The sequence below is a fragment of the Elephas maximus genome, chromosome 12, assembly GCF_024166365.1.
Source record: "Elephas maximus indicus isolate mEleMax1 chromosome 12, mEleMax1 primary haplotype, whole genome shotgun sequence".
In the NCBI taxonomy this organism is placed as follows: Eukaryota; Metazoa; Chordata; class Mammalia; order Proboscidea; family Elephantidae; genus Elephas; species Elephas maximus.
In genome coordinates, this window is record NC_064830.1 from 520,712 (window position 1) to 538,183 (window position 17,472).

Consider the following 17,472-nt stretch of genomic DNA (forward strand, 5'->3'; position numbering starts at 1 on the left):
AGGTTGTGTTTTTATTCTTTTGGTGAAGACTTTTATAAGCATAAGTGCTTGATTTTTAGGAGCTCCCAGTTACCTAGTTTCTCTTCTGGTGTTTGTGCCTTGTTAGTTATGCTTTGTATTCTGTTTATGCCATGTATTAGGGCTCCTAGCATCGTCTCTATTTTTTCCTCCATGATCTTTATCGTTTTAGATCTTATATGTAAGTCTTTGATCCATTTTGAGTTATTTTTTGTACATGGTGTGAGGTTTGGGTCTTGTTTCATTTTTTTGCAGATAGATGTTCAGTTATTCCAGCACCATTTGTTAAAGAGACTGTCTTTTCCCTATTTAATGAACTTTGGGATTTTGTCAAATATCAGCTGGTCACAGGTGGATGAATTTATATCTGGATTCTCAGTTCTGTTTCATTGGTCTATGTATCTGTTCTTGTACCAGTACCAGGCTGTTTTGACTACTGTGGTGGTATAATAGGTTCTAAAATCAGGTAGTGCAAGGCCTCCCACTTTGTTCTTCTTCAGTAAGGCTTTACTTATCTAGGGCCTCTTCCTTTTCCTTATGAAGTTGGTGATTTGTTTCTCCATCTCATTAAAAAATGTTGTTGAAATTTGGATCAGGATTGCACTGTATCTGCAGATCGCTTTGGGAAGAACTGACACTTTCATAATGTTGAGTCTTCCTGTCCATGAGCAAGGTGTGTGTTTCCACTTACGCAGCCAGGTGATTCAAACATTATTCAGCTGTCTCATTAAAAAAGTGGTAGAAAACTAAAAAAGCACAACCTACTTAACCAAGACAAATAAGATAAGCAATAAAGTATTAAAATAAGTAGTTAAGAATTATCTTCCCTTTGTCAGAGATATTATTGTGGTGGTTTATTTTATGTGTCAACTTGGCAAGGCTATGATTTTCAATGGTTTGGGAAGATACCAGAATGGTGGTTGTAAGGTAACGTAACGTAAATAACGTTCCATGATGTGATCTGAGGTGATCAACCAATCAGTTGAACAGGGAATTTTCTTAGGGTTGTGGTCTGCCTCCAGAATATAAATGGACATTCTGGCAGAGCTTGCTCTCTCTCTCCACCCTTCAGTCTTCTCGTCACCTCATCTCTGGATCTTGGGAAGAAAATATGAATAAGTCTCTGGCTTGCCGACCGACCTGCAGGTTTTAGACCCCTCAGCCCCCACATCCTGTGAGCCAACAGAGGTCTCCAGCCTGCCCTGACCTGTGCATCTAGGACTTCCTGGCCCCCACAACTCCACAAGCCATTTCCTTAAAGTAAATCTCCCTCTTTATTGTTTACATATATACATCTCACTGGTTTTTCTTCTCTAGTCTGATAAAGACTAAACACATTGTGCAAAGTACCGCACGATGAGAGGAAAAATACACTGCATGTTGACACATGCTTGAATAGTCTTGCAAAAAAGTTCTGCTATATCCCATACAGGTATTTAAGTTAGACTCATTCTGCTTATATTTCACCCAATTTTTTCCAGCTTCCAAAAACGAAAATAAATTATTCTCAGATTTTAAAACATAACTGCTCAGAAATAGTAACTTATTAAACATTACCATGCAATGAAAAGGTGACCCAGCATTTCACCACTGCACTTAAGTGTGAAGTCCAAATAGATTCATAAATAACATAAGCTCATACATTTCTTATCAAAATGAAAACAAAGAAATAAATATAACAAACTCCAGTGTAACTAAAATAAATAGCAGAAACGTCAAACTTTGTTGTATGAAAACAAAGCAGAAATTATTGTCATCACAGACAATAAACCAAATATTATGGCTAGTAAGATTTTGTTGTTCTTCTTCTTCTTTCATTGAGTTGAATTACAAAGATTTTTTTTTTTTCTTAAATGAACATTGGGCATCACATTTTAATGAATTTAACAACAAGAAAACCCATTAACCACATGGATACTTTTGTAATTTATAATGGTACACAATGTTTATGTGATGTTTTTAGCTCATCAGAAGCAAGAAGAAATTTTGAAATTTTTTAAAGAAATAACAAGTATGTTTAGTCATCCATCTGATTGTTTATTCATTCAATAAATTACTGAGTTCCAAGTGTTCTGGGCCCACACAGGTACAGACAGGTATAGTCTCTGCCCTCAAAGAGCTCATAATTGCTAATTAATCATTGTCTGCTAATGAGTTTATGCTTCAATTTTTTTAAATTTTGTCTTTGTTTTGCTGAAGTCCCTTGTGACAAAGAGGGTATGGCTGTCTCTAATACTATCAAAAATACTGTTTACAATTTACCAATTAAAACAAATGTTTTTATAATAAAATGCACACAGAATACTAGAAAGACTTAAAAAACAAACAAACAAAAAAAATGAGTAACATCAAAGTAGAACTGCCCCATAGGGTTTCCAAGGCTGTAAATCTTTAGGGAAGTAGGCTGCCACATCTTTCTCCCGTTGAGCAGCTGGTGGGTTGGAACCACCAACCTTTTGTTTAGCAGCCAAATGCTTTCACCACTGTATACCAGGGCTCCTCTAATTTCTCACTTAAATTATTATAATTCTCCTAACTGGTCTCTCTGCTTCTGCTCTTGGCTTCTTCAATCCATGTCTTAGAGAAGCTGGAGAGATAAAAGCCCATCACTCTATAGTTAAAATATCCCAAGTGGCTTCCCAAACTCTTAATCACGACACACAGAACCACCACTGGCCCCTGTCCACCCTCCAAATGCGTATCTTTCTCCTCTTCATTCAAAGGGCCTCAGGACTTTCTCTTCCTTGCAAAGTTTCAGCCTTAGGACTTTGCGCTTATTTTTCTGTGCCAGGTATATTATGTAGATTCTGTCCAGCACTTTTATAAAAGTAAAGAGGAAATTATTAATGTATAGATGTCTTAGTTATCTAGTGTTGCTATAACAGAGATACCACGACTGGATGTCTTTAACAAAGAGAAAACTTATTCTCTCACAGTCTAAGAGGCTAGCAGTCTGAATTCAGGGTACCAGCTCCAAGGGAAGGCTTTCTTTCTATGTCGGCTCTGGGGAAAGGTCCCTGTCATCAACTTTCCCCTGTTCTAGGAGCTTCTCAGTACAATGACTTTGGGTCCAAAGAATGCACTCCCCTCTTGGCACTTCATTCTTGGTGGGACGAGGTCCCTGTCTCTCTGCTTGATTCTCTCTTTTATATCTCAAATGTGACTGAATCAAGATACAACCTAATCTTGTAGATTGAGTCCTGCCTCATTAACATAACTGCCTCTAATCCTGCTTTTTTAATCCTGCTTCATTAACAGCATAGAGGTAGGATTTACAACACATAGGAAAATCATACAATACTGGGAACCATGGCCTAGCCAAGCTGACACACATTTTTAAATTTTAAATCCATAACATTAGATATGAATTTTGAAAGCGATGATCAAACTTTATTCATAATAAAAAACCATGCTTGCTTTTCAGGGTGATTTCACAGCCTTCTGGCTTTAAAAAATAACTTCCATTCCCTTAAACGCCACCACTAGTCATTCCTGACGACAGTCAGTCCTTTTCATGCATCTTTTCAAATGCAGATAACTCACGAAGGGCAAGACTAAAGCCCTCAATTTTCCACATGAATTACTTTTTCATATTTGTTCTCAATCATAAGTTTATGGAATTGCGAGAGCACAGCACATCGGATATGGTAACAGTACAGGCTGAGGTCTCGCCATGACGGAAAAAGGATGGAAAAGGGAGGGTGGAGACTCCAAATAAAACCACCTACTTGCGTTGATTCCAGGGGTTCTATGGTAGCATGTACGAGGTCTGTAGAGAAATAGCTTGGGTATTTCTCATTAACTACCTCCCGTGAAAAGCAGCAAATGAACTATTACAAGTTAAAATGTCTATCAAAGAAAAAATTTTCATATTTTAATAATGAGAATTCATAAATTCTGTATATATTGAGGTTCACAGTCATTGTCTTAGAACAGTGCCTTTATGAAGATTATTTCAAAGGCACACGTTCAAGTCAGAAAAGCTATTTTTGCCTACCATCTCCATTACTAAACATTACCTTTATTATCTCACAGGCCTTATTTACTGCAAAAATTTTCTGTAAGGATCTAATGAAACAGTGGGTGTGAAGATGCCCTGTAAAGTATAAAATACTTTATCAAGGTAAAAGCTGCGGCAGAAGAAAACAAAGTTTGGAATTAAGCAAATGAAAGTTGTAAGGCCCAAACTTGAGAGCTTAATTAGCTTGGTTATCACCAGTGGCTGGCACATGGTCGCAGCCAAGGAACGTTTGCCAGAGGGAACTTAAAAAGAACAGATGAAAAATCTGGTGACAAATGTGGGCCAAGGACATTTCTACCTAAAACAGTTCTTAGACTGTGTTAAGAAATCAATCTGAGAATTTAAGGTAAAAAAGGATAATGATTTTCAAGATAATTACTTTTGTATAGTCTTGGGGGGACCGTGTAATACACCAGAAAACAAGTAAAAAAAATAAAACATTCTAGATCTGGCTCCTCTGATGTCACTTTCTTCCGTGCAAACTGAGAGGCACTGGGTTTCCTCAACTACGTATGTATTTCATTACAACGCCATCACTTGACTCTGTGCTCCCGCCGATAAAACATATTTTATCGGATTCATGTTTACTGACTTCCATATGAGAAAGCAAAAGCAACTGCTTTCAATTGAATTTCAAGAAAATTAACTCGTTATTTCATCATTTTTTTGATTTATGAAACATTTGATTATTTGTTAATAGTTAAACCTTTGAAATCTTGCTGGAGAACTCATTTTGTTTTTAAACTCTACATTTGCATTTAAAACTGATTTAGCTTTAAAACTCTTTATCAAGCCTTATTTATCAACGTTTTTTTTAGCCTGAATGTAGGGTAAATTTTTCCTCATTCATCGGCTGTACTACGTCGTGGTAGCCAGAAAGGAAGAAGACTAGGTCGCAAGGTTATTTCACTTTTCTTTTAATGAACACAGCGTGGTTCAAACGCTAAGTTGACCTGCAGACAAGTCAAAACAGAATGGAGGAAACATCCAAGTAAAAATTAGTGCATGTGAGAACACAAGAGCATCTAACCAATTCAAATGGCACTACCCTTGAACAAGATAAAACTGAAAACTTGCGTCTAAAGGGCACTTTGGTCTAACCAGTTTCGTTATATGCTGTTCTGTTACTTTGTCTCCCGTGAGTAAGAAATAGAGCCAACTTCTGACATGGTTTTCTATTTCTGTGTATCTGCCAGACATTTTAGTCATTAAGGGGGGAAAAAAACACAAATTATTCTCTCTGCTGAAAACAGGAGAGTTAACACCGAAACTATGAACTGCTGTAAACATATAGAAATTGCCAACATAGTTCTCAAAAAAAAAAAAAAAAGACTAAAAAATTCAAACAGAATTGTTATAAAAAGACCATGTCACAGTTTTTAGATAGGATTAACTGGGCGACGTCCAAAAAAAAAAAACCAAACCCACTGCTGTCAAGTCGATTCCGACTCATAGTGACCCTATAGGGCAGAGTAGAACTGCCCCATAGAGTTTCCAAGGAGCGCCTGGCGGATTTGAACTGACGACCTCTTGGTTAGCAGCCGTAGCACTTAATCACTACGCCACACAACCATTTAATTCTGAACAACTGCTAGAACTCTCCTTTATAAGAAATTTCCAGAGAATACCATATAAACCCTAAAATAAAAACATCCTCACTAATGTTTTTCTTGGAGGCAAGTTTATACTGTTAACCAAAAAGAACATTTTAAGAATCCCCCAAGTTACACTGGGGACAGGGACAGAAGAAGGAGGGGCACAGAGAGCCATTCACACTCATGTGTAGACCTCAGGTCTGCAAAGGCAACGTGACAACCGTACCACACGGTAATATGGACACTTCAAACCTTCCGGCTGGGTCTGTGACTATTTGGCAAGGGTCCCGCAGCTGACACGTGGCCCCTGGTGTTAGTTACTCAGTACTCAGTTCGTGGAAGTCAGCACAGGAGTAAGGGCCACTGTGTTCAACCTGGCAGGGTACCTTAAGCCGCCAACAGGTGGTTCAGGTGGTTTTTTCCAGAATTTGTTTGTAGCTGGCACATTACGGATTTTGTCTTCACAGCCATGTATTGTCCTGGTACTGGTATCTATCACACACGTCGTGATGCTCATTTTGGTACATAGTAGGAAAAGGAACCACACTGTTTCACCTCACTTTTAAATAACTGTCAGTCTGCTGAATCATCCTCCTCCCAACTTTTAAACAGATGTACAGCCAAAAACCCAGGAATTATCTTTGATTTCCTTTGATTCTGCAGCCCACCCATGCGGAAGTCCATTTATCTCTGTCTTCTCAATGCACCCCAGAACTGAGTGCATCTTGCCACCCTTCCCCCTACTGTCATCCTAATCCAAGCTCCTACTTTCTCTCACAGAGAATGTGATTGCAATCGCCTAAATGGTTTCTCTAATTCCACTCTTTGCTTCTCTACAATACATTCTCCACACAACAGCCAGGCTGCCCTTCTAAAAACACAAATCAGACTGTATCACTCGCTCTGATCAAAAACTTCTAATGGCTTCTCAGGACCCTGGAAAATGATCCAAACACTTCACCGCGGCCAGCTCCCGCAGGATCTGGCTCTCTCATCTCATCTTCCACCACTGCTTCTCTTCACTCTCTGACCCAGCCTTCTTGCTAGTCCTCACCGCCTCGGGGCTTCGCAAATCTTTGCAAGACTCAAGTGTTCACTTTACAGGGTCTCCTTAAATGTCACCTTACGAGAGAAGCTTTCTCTGTGCACCTTGTCTAAGGTGTCCCTTCATTCCTTTTCATCTTCTACTTCGCTGTCTTGCTTTATTTTTCTCCAAGGCACTTATCACCACCTGACACTATATGGTGTATATTCATTTACTCATCGATTGATTCTTGTCTCAGTGGGATGTAAGCTACACAAGCACAGAAACTTTGTTTTACTCACCTTCAAATCCAGAGACTGAAACAATGTCTAGAGCATAGCCGTGTACTTAAATATTTATTGAAAGAAATAAAGAACACTTGTCAAGAGTAGATATTATTGCTCTTTAATCTGATAGACAAAAAGATCCCTTATTTATTTTCATTAATATTTCTTCGTTATCTGTGAGGCTGATATCTTTTCCTAGGTTTATCAGTTATTTGTATTTCTTCTGGGAATTGTGTATTCATTAACTTTTCTCTCCATTCACTTCTGATGAAAGAGGGTAGACCACTGCTTCCCAGTTCCTACCTACCCTTAGAATTCTAGGTAATCCTGTTTTCTCTCACTTATTAGGCCACATTCACTCTGCAGCAGAGAGGCCTGGGTCTCCAGGTCCCCAAACAGACAGTGCTAATCTATCTCTGCAGTCCAGACTGCGTTCTGTGATCCTTTAATTTAGGTGTCTGTGGAGCCCTGTTGGCGCAGTGGTTAAGAGCTTGGCTGTTAACCAAAAGGTCAGCAATTCAAATCCACCAGCCGCTCCTTGGAAACCCTACAGGACAGTTCTACTCCAGCCTACGAGTCGGAGCCGACTCCACGGCCACGGGTGTAGGTTTTTTTTTCTCTCTCACCAGTACTGTGGAAGTGCTTCCTGACGAAAGTGCAGGACTGACTGGTACAGGCAAAGGCAAGAAAGGAGAAAACATGAAAAAAAAGTGCAGAAATCAATGCAAATTCTCTGGTATTCCATCTGGTCCCTCTTGCTAACTGTAAATATTGGTAGGAACGACAATTTGGGTGTGAAATAAACATAAACACAGAATATTAAACTATAAACAAAAGTTTGCTCCTGTGTGGGAGCCCCTCACAAGTCATAATGTGAAATGTATGCTTTTACGTCCTGCGGAAAATACAGCTTTCACACAACTTTGTAACAACAGGTTGCCACCACACATAACTTAACCCTCAGTTCAGCACGGTGTGTCATGTAGGTATGAACTCTGTGTAGCCACTTCTTCCAGAGTCTGCCACCACACATCACACTCACCACAGCACGGTGTGTCATGTAGGTATGAACTCTGTGTAGCCACTTCTTCCAGAGTCTGCCACCACACACCACACTCACTACAGCACGGTGTGTCACGTAGGTATGAACTCTATGTAGCCACTTCTTCCAGAGTCTGCCACCACACATCACACTCACCACAGCACGGTGTGTCATGTAGGTATGAACTCTGTGTAGCCACTTCTTCCAGAGTCTGCCACCACACATCACACTCACTACAGCACGGTGTGTCACGTAGGTATGAACTCTATGTAGCCACTTCTTCCAGAGTCTGCCACCACACATCACACTCACTACAGCACGGTGTGTCACGTAGGTATGAACTCTATGTAGGCACTTCTTCCAGAGTCTGCCACCACACATCACACTCACTACAGCACGGTGTGTCACGTAGGTATGAACTCTATGTAGCCACTTCTTCCAGAGTCTGCCACCACACATCACACTCACTACAGCACGGTGTGTCATGTAAGTATGAACTCTATGTAGCCACTTCTTCCAGAGTCTGCCACCACACATCACAGTCACTACAGCACGGTGTGTCATGTAAGTATGAACTCTATGTAGCCACTTCTTCCAGAGTCTGCCACCACACACAACAGTCACCACAGCACGGTGTGTCATGTAAGTATGAACTCTATGTAGCCACTTCTTCCAGAGTCTGCCACCACACATCACACTCACTACAGCACGGTGTGTCACGTAGGTATGAACTCTATGTAGCCACTTCTTCCAGAGTCTGCCACCACACATCACAGTCACTATAGCACGGTGTGTCATGTAAGTATGAACTCTATGTAGCCACTTCTTCCAGAGTCTGCCATCACACATCACACTCACTACAGCACGGTGTGTCACGTAGGTATGAACTCTATGTAGCCACTTCTTCCAGAGTCTGCCATCACACATCACACTCACGACAGCACGGTGTGTCATGTAGGTATGAACTCTATGTAGCCACTTCTTCCAGAGTCTGCCATCACACATCACACTCACTACAGCACGGTGTGTCACGTAGGTATGAACTCTATGTAGCCACTTCTTCCAGAGTCTGCCACCACACATCACACTCACTACAGCACGGTGTGTCATGTAAGTATGAACTCTGGGTAGCCACTTCTTCCAGAGTCTGCCACCACACATCACACTCACTACAGCACGGTGTGTCATGTAAGTATGAACTCTATGTAGCCACTTCTTCCAGAGTCTGCCACCACACATCACACTCACTACAGCACGGTGTGTCATGTAAGTATGAACTCTATGTAGCCACTTCTTCCAGAGTCTGCCATCACACATCACACTCACGACAGCACGGTGTGTCACGTAGGTATGAACTCTATGTAGCCACTTCTTCCAGAGTCTGCCACCACACATCACACTCACTACAGCATGGTGTGTCATGTAAGTATGAACTCTATGTAGCCACTTCTTCCAGAGTCTGCCACCACACATCACACTCACTACAGCACCGTGTGTCATGTAAGTATGAACTCTATGTAGCCACTTCTTCCAGAGTCTGCCATCACATATCACACTCACTACAGCACGGTGTGTCATGTAGGTATGAACTCTATGTAGTCACTTCTTCCAGAGTCTGCCACCACACATCAAACTCACTACAGCACGGTGTGTCATGTAGGTATGAACTCTATGTAGCCACTTCTTCCAGAGTCTGCCACCACACATCACACTCACTACAGCACGGTGTGTCATGTAAGTATGAACTCTATGTAGCCACTTCTTCCAGAGTCTGCCACCACACATCACACTCACTACAGCACGGTGTGTCATGTAAGTATGAACTCTATGTAGCCACTTTTCCAGAGTCTGCCACCACACATCACACTCACTACAGCACGGTGTGTCATGTAAGTATGAACTCTATGTAGCCACTTCTTCCAGAGTCTGCCACCACACATCACACTCACTACACCACGGTGTGTCATGTAAGTATGAACTCTATGTAGCCACTTCTTCCAGAGTCTGCCACCACACATCACACTCACTACAGCACGGTGTGTCATGTAAGTATGAACTCTATGTAGCCACTTCTTCCAGAGTCTGCCACCACACATCACACTCACTACAGCACGGTGTGTCATGTAGGTATGAACTCTATGTAGCCACTTCTTCCAGAGTCTGCCACCACACACAACAGTCACCACAGCACGGTGTGTCATGTAGGTATGAACTCTATGTAGCCACTTCTTCCAGAGTCTGCCACCACACATCACACTCACTACAGCACGGTGTGTCACGTAGGTATGAACTCTATGTAGCCACTTCTTCCAGAGTCTGCCACCACACATCACACTCACTACAGCACGGTGTGTCACGTAGGTATGAACTCTATGTAGCCACTTCTTCCAGAGTCTGCCACCACACATCACACTCACTACAGCACGGTGTGTCATGTAGGTATGAACTCTATGTACCACTTCTTCCAGAGTCTGCCACCACACACAACAGTCACCACAGCACGGTGTATCATGTAGGTATGAACTCTATGTAGCCACTTCTTCCAGAGTCTGCCACCACACACAACAGTCACCACAGCACGGTGTGTCATGTAGGTATGAACTCTATGTAGCCACTTCTTCCAGAGTCTGCCAACACACACAACAGTCACTACAGCACGGTGTGTCATGTAGGTATGAGCTCTATGTAGCCACTTCTTCCAGAGTCTGCCACCACACACCACAGTCACTACAGCACGGTGTGTCATGTAGGTATGAACTCTATGTAGCCACTTCTTCCAGAGTCTGCCACCACACATAACAGTCACTACAGCACGGTGTGTCATGTAGGTATGAACTCTATGTAGGCACTTCTTCCAGAGTCTGCCACCACACACAACAGTCACTACAGCACGGTGTGTCATGTAGGTATGAACTCTATGTAGGCACTTCTTCCAAAGTCTGCCACCACACACAACAGTGACTACAGCACGGTGTGTCATGTAGGTATGAACTCTATGTAGGCACTTCTTCCAGAGTCTGCCACCACACATAACAGTCACCACAGCACCATGTGTCATGGAGGTATGAACTCTGTGTAACCACTTCTTCCAGAGTCTGCCATCACACATAACAGTCACCACAGCACGACGTGTCATGTAAGTATGAACTCTATGTAGCCACTTCTTCCAGAGTCTGCCACCACACATCACAGTCACTACAGCACGGTGTGTCACGTAGGTATGAACTCTATGTAGCCACTTCTTCCAGAGTCTGCCACCACACATCACAGTCACTATAGCACGGTGTGTCATGTAAGTATGAACTCTATGTAGCCACTTCTTCCAGAGTCTGCCATCACACATCACACTCACTACAGCACGGTGTGTCACGTAGGTATGAACTCTATGTAGCCACTTCTTCCAGAGTCTGCCATCACACATCACACTCACTACAGCACGGTGTGTCACGTAGGTATGAACTCTATGTAGCCACTTCTTCCAGAGTCTGCCATCACACATCACACTCACTACAGCACGGTGTGTCACGTAGGTATGAACTCTATGTAGCCACTTCTTCCAGAGTCTGCCACCACACATCACACTCACTACAGCACGGTGTGTCATGTAAGTATGAACTCTGTGTAGCCACTTCTTCCAGAGTCTGCCACCACACATCACACTCACTACAGCACGGTGTGTCATGTAAGTATGAACTCTATGTAGCCACTTCTTCCAGAGTCTGCCACCACACATCACACTCACTACAGCACGGTGTGTCATGTAAGTATGAACTCTATGTAGCCACTTCTTCCAGAGTCTGCCATCACACATCACACTCACGACAGCACGGTGTGTCACGTAGGTATGAACTCTATGTAGCCACTTCTTCCAGAGTCTGCCACCACACATCACACTCACTACAGCATGGTGTGTCATGTAAGTATGAACTCTATGTAGCCACTTCTTCCAGAGTCTGCCACCACACATCACACTCACTACAGCACGGTGTGTCATGTAAGTATGAACTCTATGTAGCCACTTCTTCCAGAGTCTGCCATCACATATCACACTCACGACAGCACGGTGTGTCATGTAGGTATGAACTCTATGTAGCCACTTCTTCCAGAGTCTGCCACCACACATCAAACTCACTACAGCACGGTGTGTCATGTAGGTATGAACTCTATGTAGCCACTTCTTCCAGAGTCTGCCACCACACATCACACTCACTACAGCACGGTGTGTCATGTAAGTATGAACTCTATGTAGCCACTTCTTCCAGAGTCTGCCACCACACATCACACTCACTACAGCACGGTGTGTCATGTAAGTATGAACTCTATGTAGCCACTTTTCCAGAGTCTGCCACCACACATCACACTCACTACAGCACGGTGTGTCATGTAAGTATGAACTCTATGTAGCCACTTCTTCCAGAGTCTGCCACCACACATCACACTCACTACACCACGGTGTGTCATGTAAGTATGAACTCTATGTAGCCACTTCTTCCAGAGTCTGCCACCACACATCACACTCACTACAGCACGGTGTGTCATGTAAGTATGAACTCTATGTAGCCACTTCTTCCAGAGTCTGCCACCACACATCACACTCACTACAGCACGGTGTGTCATGTAAGTATGAACTCTATGTAGCCACTTCTTCCAGAGTCTGCCACCACACATCACACTCACTACAGCACGGTGTGTCATGTAGGTATGAACTCTATGTAGCCACTTCTTCCAGAGTCTGCCACCACACACAACAGTCACCACAGCACGGTGTGTCATGTAGGTATGAACTCTATGTAGCCACTTCTTCCAGAGTCTGCCACCACACATCACACTCACTACAGCACGGTGTGTCACGTAGGTATGAACTCTATGTAGCCACTTCTTCCAGAGTCTGCCACCACACATCACACTCACTACAGCACGGTGTGTCACGTAGGTATGAACTCTATGTAGCCACTTCTTCCAGAGTCTGCCACCACACATCACACTCACTACAGCACGGTGTGTCATGTAGGTATGAACTCTATGTACCACTTCTTCCAGAGTCTGCCACCACACACAACAGTCACCACAGCACGGTGTATCATGTAGGTATGAACTCTATGTAGCCACTTCTTCCAGAGTCTGCCACCACACACAACAGTCACCACAGCACGGTGTGTCATGTAGGTATGAACTCTATGTAGCCACTTCTTCCAGAGTCTGCCACCACACATAACAGTCACTACAGCACGGTGTGTCATGTAGGTATGAGCTCTATGTAGCCACTTCTTCCAGAGTCTGCCACCACACACCACAGTCACTACAGCACGGTGTGTCATGTAGGTATGAACTCTATGTAGCCACTTCTTCCAGAGTCTGCCACCACACATAACAGTCACTACAGCACGGTGTGTCATGTAGGTATGAACTCTATGTAGGCACTTCTTCCAGAGTCTGCCACCACACACAACAGTCACTACAGCACGGTGTGTCATGTAGGTATGAACTCTATGTAGGCACTTCTTCCAGAGTCTGCCACCACACACAACAGTGACTACAGCACGGTGTGTCATGTAGGTATGAACTCTATGTAGGCACTTCTTCCAGAGTCTGCCACCACACATAACAGTCACCACAGCACCATGTGTCATGGAGGTATGAACTCTGTGTAGCCACTTCTTCCAGAGTCTGCCACCACACATATCAGTCACTACAGCACGGTGTGTCATGTAGGTATGAACTCCTTGTAGCCACTTCTTCCAGAGTCTGCCATCACACACAGCAGCCACTACAGCACGGTGTGTCATGTAGGTATGAACTCTGTGTAACCACTTCTTCCAGAGTCTGCCATCACACATAACAGTCACCACAGCACGGTGTGTCATGTAGCTATGAACTCTATGTAGCCACTTCTTCCAGGGTCTGCCACCACACATAACAGTCACTACAGCACAGTGTGTCATGTAGGTATGAACTCTATGTAGCCACTTCTTCCAGAGTCTGCCACCACACACAACAGTCACCACAGCACGGTGTGTCATGTAGCTATGAACTCTATGTAGCCACTTCTTCCAGGGTCTGCCACCACACATAACAGTCAGTACAGCACGGTGTGTCATGGAGGTATGAACTCTGTGTAGCCACTTCTTCCAGAGTCTGCCACCACACACAACAGTCAGTACAGCACGGTGTGTCATGGAGGTATGAACTCTGTGTAGCCACTTTTTCCAGAGTCTGCCACCACACATAACAGTCACGACAGCACGGTGTGTCATGGAGGTATGAACTCTGTGTAGCCACTTCTTCCAGAGTCTGCCACCACACATAACAGTCACTACAGCACGGTGTGTCATGGAGGTATGAACTCTGTGTAGCCACTTCTTCCAGAGTCTGCCACCACACATAACAGTCACTACAGCACGGTGTGTCATGTAGGTATGAACTCTGTGTAGCCACTTCTTCCAGAGTCTGCCACCACACATAACAGTCACCACAGCACCATGTGTCATGGAGGTATGAACTCTGTGTAGCCACTTCTTCCAGAGTCTGCCACCACACATATCAGTCACTACAGCACGGTGTGTCATGTAGGTATGAACTCTGTGTAGCCACTTCTTCCAGAGTCTGCCATCACACACAGCAGCCACTACAGCACGGTGTGTCATGTAGGTATGAACTCTGTGTAACCACTTCTTCCAGAGTCTGCCATCACACATAACAGTCACCACAGCACGACGTGTCATGTAAGTATGAACTCTATGTAGCCACTTCTTCCAGAGTCTGCCACCACACATCACAGTCACTACAGCACGGTGTGTCATGTAGGTATGAACTCTATGTAGCCACTTCTTCCAGAGTCTGCCGCCACACATAACAGTCATGACAGTACGGTGTGTCATGTAAGTATGAACTCTACGTAGCCACTTCTTCCAGAGTCTGCCATCACACACAACAGTCACTACAGCACGGTGTGTCATGTAGGTATGAACTCTGTGTAGCTACTTCTTCCAGAGTCTGCCACCACACATAACAGTCACCACAGCACGGTGTGTCATGGAGGTATGAACTCTGTGTAGCTACTTCTTCCAGAGTCTGCCACCACACATAACAGTCACCACAGCTCGGTGTGTCATGGAGGTATGAACTCTGTGTAGCTACTTCTTCCAGAGTCTGCCACCACACATAACAGTCACCACAGCACAGTGTGTCATGGAGGTATGAACTCTGTGTAGCCACTTCTTCCAGAGTCTGCCACCACACATCACAGTCACTACAGCACGGTGTGTCATGGAGGTATGAACTCTGTGTAGCCACTTCTTCCAGAGTCTGCCACCACACATCACAGTCACTACAGCACGGTGTGTCATGTAAGTATGAACTCCGTGTAGCCACTTCTTCCAGAGTCTGCCACCACACATAACAGTCACCACAGCACGGTGTGTCATGTAGGTATGAACTCTATGTAGCCACTTCTTCCAGAGACAAGACCTCAAGTGTGCATGTTGTCATATGCACTTGTTATGACACCAAATAACAGATTTACCTTTGGAAATATAAACAACATCATTTCTAGTAATTCTAAGAACTCTTACCACTTAGCAGTCAAAAACACAACATATATATAGTGGACATACCTAACAGGTCTTTAACACAAAAAATGGAAATCAGGCACTTATTGTAATCCAAAAGTCACCTTCACTGCTAAGTAATATTACTCACAGTATTTAGTGGTATAAAGTAACCAGTTTACTCGCTGGTAGTATGGCATGCTAGCCCGTCCTCACTCGACTTTACTTACTGACAGGTCCTGAGAAGTGGGCCCCATCCTGGATTATCACAATGGATCAGACTGTACACCTCACAAGCAATCATGATGCTATCAATTATAACTAATGGTTTAAAGGGACAGTTTTTCATAATTCTTTGGAGTGGAAATATTTTACAAGAGAAGATTGTATAGTCAAAATGACCTACAAATCAGAGAACAAAACTGACTTTGTACCAACTAATAATTACACTAATTAGGCTATCTTCACCAACAATGTTTAAAAAAAAGTTTGTCAATGCATACAACAGAGCCCCATTAAAAAAGGTTAAATTTTCAAGTCAGAATCAAAGTGAAAATTGCTTACAGGCAAACTTCTATGAGAACCCACAAACGTAAACCCCCTGAACACTGTCCATGAACATGGTTATTTATACAGGGTCTTGGGTACCTATCATGGTGCAGTCTCCTTACGTACCCTACGGTTTGAAACTTGACCAAAGAAAGGGTGCATCTACCTGAGAATTCAAACCATTCTTCCTCTAATAAGAAAATTAAATCTCTCCCCAAATGGGGGTGAGTATTCTATCATCACCTGTTTGTAATCTTGGGGTGGCTTGTGTGTTGCTAAGCAACTAGAAGCTATGAACCATTAGTTCAAATACTAGCAGGGTCACCCAAGGTGGACAGGTTTCAATGGAGCTCCCAGACTAAGACAGACTAGGAAGAAAGGTCTGGCAAGCTACTTAGAAAATTAGCCAATAAAGACCCTATGGATCACAACAGATTACTGTCCGATATAGTACTAGAAGATCAGCCCCCTAAGGTGGATCAAACACAACCAAACTCATTGCTGTTGAGTCGATTTTGACTCATACTGACCCTACAGGACAGAGCAGAACTGCCCCATACAGTTTCCAAGGCTGTAAAACCTTACGGAAGCAGACTGCCAAATCCTTCTCCCGTGGAGCAGGCTGGTGGGTTTGACCCACTAAACTTTCGGCTAGCAGTTGAGTGCTTAACCACTGAGCAACCTGGGCTCCTTCCTAAGTTGGAAGGCACTCAAAATACACAGTGGCCAAAGCGATGGACTTGAGCATATCGATGATGGTGAACGGGACGCAGGACTGGGCAACATTTCGTTTTATTATACACGGGGTCACCATGAGTCCGAACCTACTCGACGGTAACTAACAACAACGGAGTGTTCTAAAGTGTTCCTGTTGCCAAGGGTGTTTACCTCATAACGTATCACTATTAATTCTATGTTGTCTTACTACTATTAATAGATATGTTTGTTATTGTTAGTTTGAAGAGTGTAGTTGCAAGTTGGGGTGGGAGGGTGACTGAGCTCAGCATGTAAGTCAGCTGCAAGTGGAATGTCACTACTCCATCCTAGAGGTAGCCTGAATATAATTGCTGTGGACTTTTTTAACAGTAGTTTCCTTGAGAGAAATAGGTAGGAAACAATCAGACAGAATGGACTACCACCAACTTACTTAGCTTATTAAGGATTTTTCTTTAATGTTCTTTCCTCTATCCTATACCTGAGATGGAGCCCTGGTGGCTCAGTGGTAAGATCTCGGCTGCGTAATCAAAAGGTCAGCAGTTCAGATTCACCAGCTCTTCCTTGGAAACCCTATGGGGCAGTTCTACTCTGTCCTATAGGGTCACTATGAGTTGGAATCGACTCAACGGCAACGGGTTTGTTTTTAGTTCATATCTGAAATACAACACCTAT

At 43.4% G+C, this 17,472-nt stretch overlaps 2 protein-coding genes across 7 annotated transcripts in view; both read right to left on the minus strand.

Moving 5' to 3' along the window:
• The window catches only part of MCPH1 (microcephalin 1), a 144,844-nt gene that overhangs the window by 8,888 nt on the left and 118,484 nt on the right, over positions 1 to 17,472 (minus strand). The gene's annotated exons all lie outside the window — the stretch shown is intronic.
• Positions 10,131 to 15,918, minus strand: LOC126087149 (uncharacterized). 4 transcript variants are annotated; one of them, XM_049904246.1, is made up of 2 exons: positions 13,388 to 15,918; positions 10,131 to 10,893 (listed from the first exon to the last, which is right to left on the minus strand). In XM_049904246.1, the coding sequence occupies exons 1-2, from the start codon at positions 14,941 to 14,943 to the stop codon at positions 10,419 to 10,421; spliced, it is 2,031 nt and encodes a 676-aa protein (XP_049760203.1). In that variant the 5' UTR covers positions 14,944 to 15,918; the 3' UTR covers positions 10,131 to 10,418. The 4 variants fall into 4 exon arrangements, with proteins under 4 accessions (XP_049760203.1, XP_049760206.1, XP_049760205.1 ...); XM_049904249.1 differs by lacking the exon at positions 10,131 to 10,893 and adding an exon at positions 11,670 to 12,764 and having other exon boundaries at positions 13,856 to 15,918; XM_049904248.1 differs by lacking the exon at positions 10,131 to 10,893 and adding an exon at positions 12,700 to 13,231 and having other exon boundaries at positions 13,544 to 15,918.